The sequence below is a fragment of the Grammomys surdaster genome, unplaced genomic scaffold (assembly GCF_004785775.1).
Source record: "Grammomys surdaster isolate TR1022 unplaced genomic scaffold, NIH_TR_1.0 97, whole genome shotgun sequence".
NCBI lineage: Eukaryota > Metazoa > Chordata > Mammalia > Rodentia > Muridae > Grammomys > Grammomys surdaster.
Window position 1 is genome coordinate 20,007,324 of NW_021604576.1, and position 13,775 is coordinate 20,021,098.

The following is a 13,775-nucleotide window of genomic DNA, read 5'->3' on the forward strand; positions in this document are numbered from 1 at the left end:
TCTTTCTTTCTTTCTTTCTTTCTTTCTTTCTTTCTTTCTTTCTTTCTCTCTCTCTCTCTCTCTCTTTCTCTCTTTCTCTCTTTCTCTCTTTCTCTCTTTCTTTCTTTCTTTCTTTCTTTCTTTCTTTCTTTCTTTCTTTCTTTCTTTCTTTCTTTCTTTCTTTCTTTCTTTCTTTCTTTTTTTGGCTTTTCAAGACAGGGTTTCTCTGTGTAGCCCTGGCTGTCCTGGAACTCACTCTGTAGACCAGGCTGGCCTCAAACTCAGAAATCCGCCTGCCTCTGCCTCCCAAGTGCTAGGATTAAAGGCATGCGCCACCACTGCCCAGCTGGTGTTGTGTTGTGCTTTTTCTTTGTCTTATTTACTCTGGTTTCCTTGGTAACCTGAAAACACTATTGTTAATAAATCAGATATTTTTGTATTATCCTGAAGTATAAATGTTTGCCCTAAATTAGATATTATTGATGAATATTTTTAAAAAATTATAACTTACAACCTAGAAACAATTTATACAAATTCTTCTCTATGCAATTAATATTAAAATAAAAGAATCTGAATTAAGATTTCTTTTTTTTTTTTTTTTTTTGGTTTTTTCGAGACAGGGTTTCTCTGTGTAGCCCTGGCTGTCCTGGAACTCGCTCTGTAGACCAGGCTGGCCTCGGACTCAGAAATCCACCTGCCTCTACCTCCCAAGTGCTGGGATTAAAGGTGTGTGCCACCACCGCCCAGCTTGAATTAAGATTTCAAGTGCAAGAAATATAAGTATTATAGATAAATTTCATTGAAGATATGATTTTTTAAAAAAGGTAGAAATAATTAAATCCACTAACACACTGCTGTTTTATTATTGAATTCAAATGTCATTACCCTAAAAACACACAGAAAGAAGAATAAAACAAATATAGTTCTCCCAGTTCTCCTACTAGTGCAGTGGCTAGATCAATTTCTTTTCATCTACAGATATCTGAATATATAATAAAACTTTACAAAGTATGTAAGTCAAATCATCATTGTTTTAATTTGTATGAGTTTTATCAGAACAAAATTATTTTCCACTAGTATCAATAACAAAACCAGTTTATATATGCATACATACCAAGAATAAGAGCAGCTGTTGGAATTTCTCTGAGTTTCATTTGAGAGCCCCAGTTTCTGGAATTTTTTTGGAATTCAGAATGGGACTTCTGCAGAAAGTCAACTAGGTTATTAAACAGATTTTCATTTAATTCCTCCTGTAATTGCTGCAAAGAAAACCAAATTTCATGAATTATTAGTAGTTGTATTTCTTTTCTTTCCTGGTGCAGGAGAGTTTCAATCTTCTTTTCCCTTTGAATGCTTAGTAATTTTAGTTGATGAGATAAATCAGCAATAAACCAACAGGGTAAAAGAACCCCACAGATATAAACACAGAAGGGACAGCACAAACTATATTGAGAGGGAAAAGAAGGGGAAAACCTAGAGAATATGTTAACACACGGTGAGGAAGCACACAGTGTATTGGGAGGGGACAGAAGGGGAAACACACACGTATATTAACACACAATGAGCAAGCACACACTGTATTGAGATGAAACAAAAGTGGGAAACACACGCACATACACACATATTAACACACAGTGAACAAGCATACAAGGTATTGAGAGGGAACAGAAGGGCAAAATAGCTGAAACTGACATTGAATTTTGATATGCAGAAGAAAATTGTCGTAGAGTTAAGGGGACAGGTTGAAGTTTGAGGAGTAAAGTAGACAGGGATAAGGACATCAAGTTACAGAAATGTGAGTGTGTTCCTAGCTAGCAAAGATGATCTCGTTATGCAGACAAAGTCTTCCAGATAACCATCATTAGAATACCAAATTTATCTCTGACAGGGCTAGGAAGCAGACCCTCGAGCTTTTCTTCCTAAGAAATGACCTTTCCTCAGGTAAGTGTATATTGAATAAAGAAGCCTCTTCTTGAGCCTACTGGTTTTTTGTTTTGTTTTGTTTTGTTTGTTTGTTTTGTTTTTTCGAGACAGGGTTTCTCTATGTAGCTCTGGCTGTCCTGGAACTCACTCTGTAGACCAGGCTGGCCTTGAACTCAGAAATCCGCCTGCCTCTGCCTCCCAAGTGCTGGGATTAAAGGCGTGTGCCACCACTGCCCAGCGAGCCTACTGTTTTTTAATGTTGATAAATATAAATTTCATTTTACAAATGACAGCTTCTCAGAGATGTATCTGTATCTGTAACTTCTCATTGTATTTGGAAATATACTTAAATATACGGTCTGGAGACATGACTTGGCCATTAAAATCATGTACTGCTCTTGCAGAGGACCTGAGTTCAGTCCTCCACATCCACTTGGTAGCTTATAACATCTTTCACCCCAGTTCCAGGGCCCTGACACATTTGACCTCTTCAATACACCTACACACATATGCACATACCCCGACATAGGCACATATATACACATAATATAAAACTGAAAAATAATTATAAAGAGAAATATATTTTGTGATGTTCTATTTCGACTCTTGCTGGAAAGAAAAGTATTATAGATGCAGTTGCTTCACAAGGGAAAAAAAAAAGGTTTTCCTTAAATTTCTGGAGATTAATGCTTTGGATTATATCATTTAAAAATCTCTCAGTTACTCATTCCATAACCATTCACTAATCATTTTGTGGATATCAAAGACAGTCTTTCCTCTAAAAAGGTGAAGAGATAAAAGTAGAACCATCCACTCTAAGCAGAAGAGGAAATTCATCTGAACCAAGACACGGTCTGCTGATGGAGAAGGGGACAGGAGACAAGGGTAAGTGAGAAGAACAAGCTGTAGAAACAAAGAAAGCACTGGGAGAGAGAACCACTGACATGACAGATCCAATGTGAGAAAAAGCCGCCGCTGCGAGGAGGTAAAGGTCTCGAGGGAAACAAACACCATGGGATAAAAGGACTGGAACTGTAAAGAGGACACCCAGAGAGCTACAAAGAGTGACATGACAGGCTAATTTAACACCACGGTGAAGACAGAGGATAAAGGAGGTGATGCTGGTAAGGGGCTACATGAAACCCGCCCCAAAGTCTGACCGAGAGCTGCATGTACCAGAGAGCGAGGCATGTTCCTGATATGACTCAGAAACCAACAAAGCTAGTGGCAGGTTCGAAGGCAGGATGTCAGGAATGCAGCTCAGGGAGTGTTGTGGTAATCTAGGTTAAGGAACCTTAGTTACCTCATGCAGTGTTTCAGCAGTTTGAAGTCCTCTGGCAGAGGACTGAAGTTCAGTTCCCAAGGGGTGACTTTCTACCTTGTTAACCCTAACCCCAGTGAATTCAATGCCCTCTCCTGTGAAGTGTAAAGTACTAAAGCTAGATGGGAAATGATAAGAGACTCGAAAGTAGGTGACTGGAAAAATGGCTCAGTAGGTAAATGTGCATGTTGTGTAAGCAGAAGGACCTAAGCTGGAATTCCCAGCACCCAAGTAAAAACCCTCATTCAAAACCAAAACACTATAGCAATGTGTTGATTAAGCAGAATGAGCTGTTGGCACTGGAGCTACTGCCTTTGCTATACTGAGGATATTCACAGCCAGAACATGCATGCAGTAAGCTCTGGGCCAGCCTGAGCTACTTTTAAGACTGTGTCTCAAGAAGAAACCAAAACAAAACACAGCAAAAACTGGATGCTAGCACAGATTTCAAAATGGCTTCATTTCAGACTTGTGTAACCTCTTAGCTGAATTTAAGAGTTCACCATAGTGATTTTCTTCTTCTTAGAAACAATCATGTTGCCGGGCGGTGGTGGCGCACGTCTTTAATCCCAGCACTTGGGAGGCAGAGGCAGGCGGATTTCTGAGTTCGAGGCCAGCCTGGTCTACAGAGTGAGTTCCAGGACAGCCAGGACTATACAGAGAAACCCTGTCTTGAAAAAACCAAAAAAACCAAACAAACAAACAAAAAAAAGAAACAATCATGCTGCATTAATGGAAGCCATGCATAACATTTACAACATGACACCTGTTTTACTTGCAGTACATAGGCTGTGTTTGATTGTACTTTCTCATTTTCTGTGCATACTCTTATACATTGTTAGATATGGGAAGTGATAAATACAAGACTTACACTATTTTATTATTACAGAAATGTAAAAAGGAAACTATTCACCTCTGTTTCAGATTTCATCCGTTGCCATAGCAAGTGATACGTTTCAAATCGAAGTTTACTGTCCTCAGAGTCAAGTTCTTCATTATGAAAATAGTCCTCTTTAAAAAAAAAAAAAACCTCGGAAAGTCATTTTTTTAACACAATAAAATTAAGAGACTGTACGCAGAGACACAGCATGGGGGAGGGGATCAAAACATTTTCTATGCATCCAAAGACCATGTATCTCCATATATATCTGTCTCTATTACATTTGGAGAAAAACAATATACTTTATCATTTGTATTTATTTTTACATCTTAATTTTTGCCATATTAAAAAAGACATTTGAATTTTTAAAGTTCTATTCCTTACTAAAGAATCTCTAAGCTTTTACTTATTGATTTTCAGTTCAAGGTATATATACACATTAATGTTTTCATCCACATCTTCTTTAACTTTCTATATTAAATAATTTTTCATACTGTTTTTTCTTCTATTCACATGCTTAGTCCAGCCTTTGATTTAATGAATAACACTTTCTTTTCTTTTGTCTTTTCTCTTCTCCTCTCTTCCCCTTCCTTTCCCTCTCTTCCCCTAGCCCCATTCCCCCTAGTTTTTCAAGACAGGGTTTCTCTGTATAGGTAATCCCGGCTATCCTGGAACTAGAGAAGGCTAGCCTCAACGTCAGAGACCTGTCTATCTCTATCTCCCAAATATTGGGATTAAAGGTATGAGCCACACTGGGCAGTGGTGGTGCACACCTTTGATTCCAGCACTTGGGAGGCAGAGGCAGGCGGATTTCTGAGTTTGAGGCCAGCCTGGTCTACAGAGTTCCAGGACAGCCAGAGCTACACAGAGAAACCCTGTCTCGGAAAAAACAAACAAACAAACAGACAAACAAAAAAAAGGTATGAGCCACCACCATCTGCCTTTCTTTGCTACTTATTTTGTGTGTGTGTGTGTGTGTGTGTGTGTGTGTATGAACACTCTATCTGCATGAACACCTGCATGCCAGAAGAAGACATCAGATCTCCTTATGGTCAGGAGCAACCATGTGGATGCTGGGAATTGAACTCAGGACTTCCTCCAGAAGAGAGGCCAGTGCTCTTAACCACTAAGCCATCTCTTCAGCCCCTTCTTTTCTTTTTTATAACTCAATTCTATTAAAAGGTACATGCGTTGCCAAGAAAGACAGAAGAGAGTGCTGAATCCCCTTGACTGGAGCTAACAATAAATGGTTGTTAGCTGCCATGTGGGGCTGGGAGTCAAGCCCAGTTCCTCTAGAAGAGCAGCCAATGCTTCTAACAGTTGAGTACTATCTGTCCTTATGTGTATTACTTTATATTTTTTAAAACTTTTCTCTCCTGACAGCCTTTCTGTCAAGATTTTTTTTTTTGCAATAGTTTTGAAAAATGTGTATCAAGGAATATATTATTTTGAAAATTTAACAAATATATTTCCTGAAGACACAAAACCAAAAGTCCCATACAACTTTTACTCTTATCCTCTAACAGCAAATGTGTTTCATAGTTCACTAAAGTGATTTCATAACTTGCAATGGGTTGTGACCTCCAATTTGGACACAGCAGAAATTTACTTTTATGTTGACTACCTCACCTCCTGTTCCTCTCAGATGCTTTTTCAGTTGAACGTCAGTTTGTGAACTTTGATCTATTGTCCAGTTCTCTTTCCATACCCATTCTCATCCTATAGCCACAAAAGAATTTTACACGTTGATTCAAATAGAGACATGGGGCTAGAGCAGTGGCACGGCAGTTAAAACAGTGCTTCTCCTGCAGAGGATCTAGGTGTGAGCCCTGGCACCCACAGTGGCTAAACCACCTGTAGCTACACTTCCGGGATATCTAATGCACTCTTCTGGCCTCTGCAGCAGCCACCAGGCATGCACACAATGGATGATGTACATATACAGAGGCAAAAATACAGACATAAAAATAAAAATCCTGAAATAACCAAAAAAAAAATGTTATGAAATTAACAGTGATGTTGGCACGTCTCAAAAATTATCAACACTAATATACTAACTGGATAAAGTCAAATTTATAGACTGAGCGACTGAGCTGGTAAAAAGGGAAAAAATATTTAATGGTTATAAAAATTCATATCCAGGCCAAAGACAAATGTAAAACCTAGCACTCAGCAAAAGTATTCCAAGTCTGAAGATAGATTAGACATATAATAACTAGATATAATTATTTTAAACTCATAATTTTAAAACAGCAGTGGCTTGTTCCTTCACTCAAACATCTTATGTTCCTTGCAATGTCCTACTTATCTTATGTCCTTAGCTTTCTGGTTTATTCCAACACTTCTTTCGATAAGTCAAAGCTTTCAGTCTAGCATCCTATTGGTAGCGCTATGTCTTTAGTTGGTAATTTAGAATATATGTTCTTCCTTATAATAGCTGACTTAGTTTTCACAAGTATCTTAACCTTGCCAAGAATTTTACATCACAATAAAATCATTAATATAAAGATGGTTAAGTTATTGTATTAAGATGCAAAAAAAAAAAAAAAAACAAAGAGAGATTGTATGGAAATCTATTAAGAGATGAAGCAAAAGGTAGCCTTAAACAAGAAAGAGCTCATAGTATTCTATTGGTAGGTAAGATGGTGATAACATGTTACATAGTAAACTAAGGCATGAGTTCACATGCTGAGTTACTACAAAGTACATACTGAATGTGATCTTAGAAGCTGGGAAGGCAACAGTAGGACACCAGTCCACGAGGAGCACGTCTCTCAGTCCCTGAAGTCAGTAAGCAACAGCAGATGGACGCTATCGAGGCTTCCCTCTCACCTCAGCTTCTATGTCAGTGTGTATGCACAGCCATGCCACGTGGCTGCCCAGTTCTACCAACTGTTTTGTTACATGTGCAGCCTTCTATAACACACTATCAGGTGGGATGAATTTACCAGTGTTTGCTTAGGGATACATCTAAACGTCTTCAATCAGGGGATATATGGTGGGCAAAATATAAACCATACCTTCTCCAGTCAATCCGCTTCAAATACTGAAGACAGTGAAGGTAACTGCTAAAAAGTGGGATTTATTTCCCTCATCCTATCTCCTACAATCAGTCAATTCCTTAAACACGTTTGTACTGTAATAATACAGTAAAGACCTATTAGTAAAAAGACCTATTAGTCTTTTTTTAATACCTATTAGTCTTAAGCCAGCACAATGAAAGAAAAATGAATAATTCTAAAGTAATGCTCAAATTATATTGCTGTACACATGACATGTTGATATTACAAACTGAAAATAAATCTTCTAACTGCAATCCAACATAGAGTTCTATGCAAAGATTTGCATGATATTAAAAGAGGATATCATAAAACGATGGGGTTAGAGCATGGGGTCTAAAGTCACAGAGGATGGGTTCAAATCCCAGCTCTATGATGCTTACAACATTATAATTCTGAGAGAGTTCTTTCTATTGTCAGGAATCCTTATATATATATATATGGTAATAGAGATAATACTACACTCCTCAAAGTTAGCTGAGATTAAACAAACTAAAATGCTTAGAACAGTCCAGCACATAATAAATGCTTTAATATATTACCAAATTTATTTGTTATAATTATACTGCTAGTGATTTTAGATGTCACTGTATGGTATATATCTTTCATATATAATGAAGGAATAGACCTTTCATTTTCTTTAAACTACTCCTGGTATATTGAATCATCTCCAACATTAAGGAAATTTGCTTATAATCACTTAAGTTTAAGAAGATCTAGGGGAAGAAAAATTAACAAATTGGATGTTACAATACCTTACCTATTGGTACAGAGATCTTTTTTTTTTTGAAGTCTGGTTTAAACACAAAACAGCCCTGTTTAAAAAAAAAGGAGGGAAGGATGAATAAAGCATAAAGTCAAATTAGGCACATAGCAGGCAAATCTGATTACACAAATATTCTTATCAACAATTAAGTTCTTTAAAGGGGGGTTGGGGTGGGAGATATAGCTTCCAGTTCCTAAGAAATCATATCACTTTTCTTTGAAATACAGAAGGGGAAAAGTCTTGAAAATTGTATCCATTTCTTTCTCCTCTATCCAATAAGTTCTCATACTTTTTAAGATCTCTTCAAAGAGACAGCCCAATTTTTCTTAAGTTCAAGTTTAATAAAACTTAGAAGGGATGTAACATTAAGGATGTACATTAAAATAGATTAAGTTAAAAACACTCATTCCACTGCCGGGCGGTGGTGGCGCACGCCTTTAATCCCAGCACTTGAGAGGCAGAGGCAGGCGGATTTCTGAGTTTGAGGCCAGCCTGGTCTACAGAGTGAGTTCCAGGACAGCCCGGGCTACACAAAGAAACCCTGTCTCAAAAAAAAAACAAAAAACAAAAAACAAAAACAAACAAACAAAAAAAACCACTCATTCCAAGAGGACTTTTTTTCTTAATTAATTAACTCTAAGTATCCCCTGTCTCAAAAAGAACCCCCCCCCAAAAAAAAAGTATTTAACTCTAAGTATCTACAACCAGGATGTAAGTAGATAATTTTGGCTCTTGTTTCATCTGACATCTTTTCTCAATTAATAAACTTCTTTCCATGTATCCATTACAGTTTGGCTCAAAATTGATCGCTCACATCTGTAATCCACTCGAGACAAGAGAACTGTTAGGATGGAGGCTAGCCTGGTTTATACAGTTAAAAAAAAAAAGAGGAAGGCATGGTTTGGACTCTTACTATCTTAATACCTGAGGTGTCTTCCCTTACATCAGCTTGTGGCTAACTTAGCTATGTAACCAAACAAAATCAAATACATAAAACCACCATCTCCTGCAGGAGACCCTCCTGGACTTTGCTGCCAGAAATGCTTCTCCTGAGATCTCAGTACTCAACTATCTTTGCTTTGACTCCCTGGTAATTTGTGAGCACATTTACATCACAGATGTATTTTATTTATAACCGCCTCCTCAATGTTTATAACAGTACTAACAAATAAATACATTGGGTGATCAGTACACAGAATGAATAAATACTTGCTAAGTAATTTTCCAGCTACATTAAGTTTCCTATTCTTACCTGTGACCACTGAAACTTAGATCCTAAGTTTCTAGTTGTGGTGTATTCTGTCAAAATGAAAGTTACATTTCATGGATAGTCTCTTTTTTTGTTTGTTTGTTTGTTTTAAAGATTTCTTTATTTCATGTATGTGAAGATTGTGAATATTGAAGATTTCATGTATGTGTCTTCATACACACAAGAAGAGGGCATCGAATCCCCATTACAGATGGTTGTGAGCCATCATGTGGTTGTTGGGAATTGAACTCAGGACCTCTGGAAGGGCAGTCAGTGCTCTTAACTGCTGAGCCATCTCTCCAGCCCATGGATAGTCTCTTAAAATTTCCATTTATGCCGGGCGGTGGTGGCGCATGCCTTTAATCCCAGCACTTGGGAGGCAGAGGCAGGTGGATTTCTGAGTTCGAGAGGAGTTCGAGGCTAGCCTGGTCTACAGAGTGAGTTCCAGGACAGCCAGGGCTACACAGAGAAACCCTGTCTCGAAAGACCAAAAAAAGAAAAAAAGAAAAATGTTCTCATTTTCTGGGAAGGCTGGAGATGCAGCTCAGTGGTAAAGCATTTGTTTAGTGTGTACAAAGTCTACAGTGTTATATTCACCACCAGAAAAGAAAAAGAAATAGAAATGAAGTTTTAAGCAACAAACAGGATTAGGAGTTAGGGCACTTAAAACATCTGGAACTTTGTAGCCAAGGGGAGAATAGGGATAGAGCTTAAAAAAAAAAAAAAAAACCCACAAAAATCTTTAACTAGGATATGGGTGTGGTGGTCCACACCCTTAAACCTAGCACTTGGCAGGCTCAGGAAGGCAGGTGAGTTCAAGGTCAGGCTGGTCTACACATAGAGTTGCAAACCAATAAAGGCATATAGAGAGACCATGTCTCCAAATAAATTGATTAAACCATAGTGCTTGCTCTCTTTGAAATGTAGTCTTTGAGAGCATTGCTTGTCATAGACCATTTTAATCAAAATTAAATATTTGGTGCAGCGTTACCTTTCATCATTAGCATACTTCTTAAATGTCTTAACTCTCAGCCAGAGCCATACCATTTGTAAAGTATCTCCATTTCAGTTGAACTATGACAATTTCTTTAAGTGGCAGTCAGGTTTCTTCAACTAAAGTGACTTGCTTCTATATTCTTCCCTGCTCCATCTACCCTCAGGAATGCCCAACTAGAAAAAGTGTTTATCCATCACCTAAAATTCATGAACTGAGCATTCACTGGATACCCCTAGCAACCTAATGGGCTGTGGGTCAAAAACAGAGAACATTTCAATGTCCTCCAGAGTATTCATTCTGTAAAAGTGCTGAAGGGGCTCAGTCTGCCCTGTGGTCCAGAACCTCCTCACTGGCTCTGATCAGCTGCTGCCTGCCTGTCTGCCTCTGATGTTAACATCACCTCTAATAGACTTAAAAAGGGAGCCCACCTCAGTGTTCCCTGGAACCCCAAACACGAAACCTTTCAGAACTTTGTAGAAGTCTTGCTTTATATGGCATAGCAGCACAGTCCAGTAGAACTTTCTTTTCAAACGGCTGCACTATTTGATATCCTTGAAATACGGTTGATGCTAATGATAAACTTAATTTTAAGTTATCTGAATTCAAATGTACCCACAGGCTGCTAGGGGGCAGGCAATACAGGCCTAGAATGTCTCCTCTTACAAACTATATTTTGACTAGCACTCCCTTGCCATCCAGTAGTCCACAATTCCTCAAAACACTAATCTGAATTAGTTTTGTCTTGGTTTTTCCTAATGCTCCTTTCTCCTCTCACGGGTTAAACTGCTCTTTCTGCTTAATAAGCTATTTTATTTCTACATCCTAAGGCGAAGAGCATCTTATTCTGCTCTCCCAAAGTAATGCTTTCTATTCCCTCCAAGATCCTTATTTTTCACATCTAAGCCAAACTGTAACTTTCTCCAAGAGCTTCCCTGGTCTCCTAGCAATCTTGGTTCGTCCCTCTTCTCTTAGAACTTTTCTCCTTGTTAATACGCCAATTCAAGATCAGCTGCTCATTAATATTTCTGAGTACAGAAAGTTATTTTGTTAAGTCTGTATTTCGGTTACTTAACGCACAGTGTTGTGTACTTATGAGACGAAGAGTGGGGAAAGCGGCAGAACACAGCACATTCTGGGGGCAGCGGGTCTCCTAGCCTTGGCGCCACGGCCTAGTTGGCCAAAGCAAACCTGGCCTCGAACCCGGACCTGGGCAAAGCCGCCTGAGTCCTGCTCTTCCCGGAGCCAGAGCTGATGCCCATCAAACCTCGCCGGACTTGCCAAACAAGCACCGCGAATCCGAGGCGAGCGCCACCCCCACGTACCTTGGACACAGAGGAGGTGGCCATAGTCCGCGGCCCCGTGTGCCTGCGCACTATACACTTCCGCGCGCTCTTGCGGAAGCAGAGGCGACTTCCGGCGCGGAGGCGGGGCGTGCGGGAAAGGGAGGCATGGCGTGCGGCTTTCGTAGGTCGATCGCCTGTCAGGTACTGTCTGGAGTGGCGAGCCGGCGGGAGCCAGGGCCAGAGGGTGCAGCCTAGGCCAGCTCTGCCTCCTTCTTGAGCTGCAGAGTGGGAAGACTCTCGAGAGCACTGAGTGCTCCGTGTCTTCTCATTTCCCGTTCTTCATGCTTTAACCTGGGCGGACTGTCCATGGGCCATGACTAGACCCTGTAGAAATTAATGTTCCTCGTTCGTTTATACTCTTTATTTGCTCTCGTGAATAGCCTGACAGTATATACCTCGAATAAGAAACTTTGTAGCTTAGTAAACCTGTAGACCATGTTCTCCTGAGAAAAGCTCTAAAACCAGCCTTGGAGACCATTGAATAAAATAGGTTATTTAAAATTCATGCTAAGGGCTGCGGAGATGGCTCCGTGGGTGAAGTACCTGCTATACTAACATGAGTGCCTGAGTTCGAATTTCCAGAACCTATGTAGAAAAACCTGCATGGGTAAGGAAGTCCGAAACCACACTTCTGGGAGGTGGAAACAGAAACAGGTGGATCCAGCTCCTGGTTCGGTGACTGTCTCAGATAAGGTGGAGAAAGACACTTGACCTGTACCCCTCCTGTGTTCACTGCAACCCATCCTGCGTGGAGTTTGCTAGTGCTAGCACAGACTTAGGCCCAGTGTGGTAGAGTTGTTTTAGAACAATTCTGAAAGATGGTGCATATGCTTCTTAGGCAGTACTGTAGGATTAAGCTCCAGACTACAACGATGATTTTAATGTATAATCTGTGTGTCTGTGTTTGTATGTTCCTTCATGAAGAGAAGCCACAGGTTGCCTTGTTTCCTCTAGTCACTGCCCACCATTTTTTCTAAGACAGATTTTTCTCCCTCAACCTGGAATTTACCAGTTTTGCTAGGTTGGCTAGCCAAGGAGCTCCAGGTGTAATGGTGATTCTGGTGTTAGCTGAGTTCCTTGCATGGGACAAACAAAACTGACTGTCTGGGAAAGACAACAGACCAAAATACAAGAGAAGTGTAGAAGACTGAGAGGCAAAGAGAATGAAACAATGTTTTTATTAAGGCAGACTGGTCCTGTGGAGTGAGGGAAGGAAAATCCAGAGTTGGGGAGTCAGGCTGGTTGGGGGTAGGGAGGTGCAGGTGTCTTCATTGGCTGTGCATGCCCCATTGGCTCAGCAAGGAGATGATCATAGGATTTTATGCACTGCTTGCTCAATTAAGAAAGTGACTATGCTTTGAAGACACTTTTCTATGTTTACTTGCCTTTCTAGCTGTTAACTACGACTCTGCTGACCTTTATCTCAAGAAGGCAAGGTCCGTCCTTAGACCTTCAAGGTATTGCTGTTCTTAAGTCCTTGGCAGGATCTGTAAGCCATTAGTTAGCCCCTGCTTTCTTTGTTCTTGTGTTTATGTGACCTGCTTTTAGCTTTACCACGGCAGGAAATTTATACCTGTCATAATTACTGTCCACGCCGATCTACAGCTCTCCAACTCAAATAGCATAAAGGATAGCATATGCTGGAGCCAAATTTGACAGACTGGGCCAGCAACATGGGTTTATGTCTCCCCAATTTCCATAGTTCCAGTATGGAAGAGTTTCATGCAATAACAGAAAAAAGAGTAATAATAAGTCAAAGCATTTGAAAAGTAGATTGATGGAACCATCAGAGAGGTTGGTTGCAGCAAGATGGGGATAACTCCTCTATAGACCTTGGCTGTTATCTGGCAACACTTTGAGCCCCTCTGCTTGGTGAAAAGCTAGGTTTTTTTGTTAATACACTCCCAAAAGGTTCTTACCTGTCAGGCTGTTAGGTCTAGCTAGTAGTAGCAGGATATTAGGCCCAAAGATATGAGATTCCCAAGATGAAATTAATTAGGCTCTAGATCTGCAACATCCATAACTCTCCACAGTCATTGAAGTTTTAGTCAGTCAGCTACTACAGACACAGCTTCTTTTCAGGAATTCTCACTCACATTACCAACATGTAGCTGCAGTTTTTTCTTGGTTACCTGTACCCCAATTCCTTGTCTGTGGGACAGTCCGGAGTGGTCTCCTTCCTAAAATAGGAACAACTCTTCTTTATTTACAGTTTAATTCCTGTAAATGGGCAACATTGTCTTATGTATGTTCCTCAA

The 13,775-nt window shown here is 39.8% G+C and overlaps 2 protein-coding genes across 2 annotated transcripts in view; one reads left to right on the plus strand and one right to left on the minus strand.

Annotated features, from left to right (window-relative positions):
* Nucleotides 1-7,971, minus strand: part of Orc3 (origin recognition complex subunit 3) — a 57,174-nt gene extending 49,203 nt beyond the window's left edge. Inside the window, exons 1-3 of the mRNA XM_028781022.1 lie at nucleotides 7,923-7,971; nucleotides 4,137-4,234; nucleotides 1,094-1,238 (exon numbers count right to left, since the gene is read on the minus strand). Coding sequence (XP_028636855.1) covers nucleotides 1,094-1,238; nucleotides 4,137-4,154 — 163 coding nt within the window. The 5' untranslated portion in view covers nucleotides 4,155-4,234; nucleotides 7,923-7,971. The remainder of the gene's footprint in view (nucleotides 1-1,093; nucleotides 1,239-4,136; nucleotides 4,235-7,922) is intronic.
* Nucleotides 7,972-11,594: 3,623 nt separating this feature from the next.
* Rars2 (arginyl-tRNA synthetase 2, mitochondrial) overlaps nucleotides 11,595-13,775 on the plus strand; it is a 47,620-nt gene continuing 45,439 nt past the window's right edge. Inside the window, exon 1 of the mRNA XM_028780893.1 lies at nucleotides 11,595-11,658. Within this exon, the coding sequence (XP_028636726.1) occupies nucleotides 11,623-11,658 (36 nt within the window). The 5' untranslated portion in view covers nucleotides 11,595-11,622. The remainder of the gene's footprint in view (nucleotides 11,659-13,775) is intronic.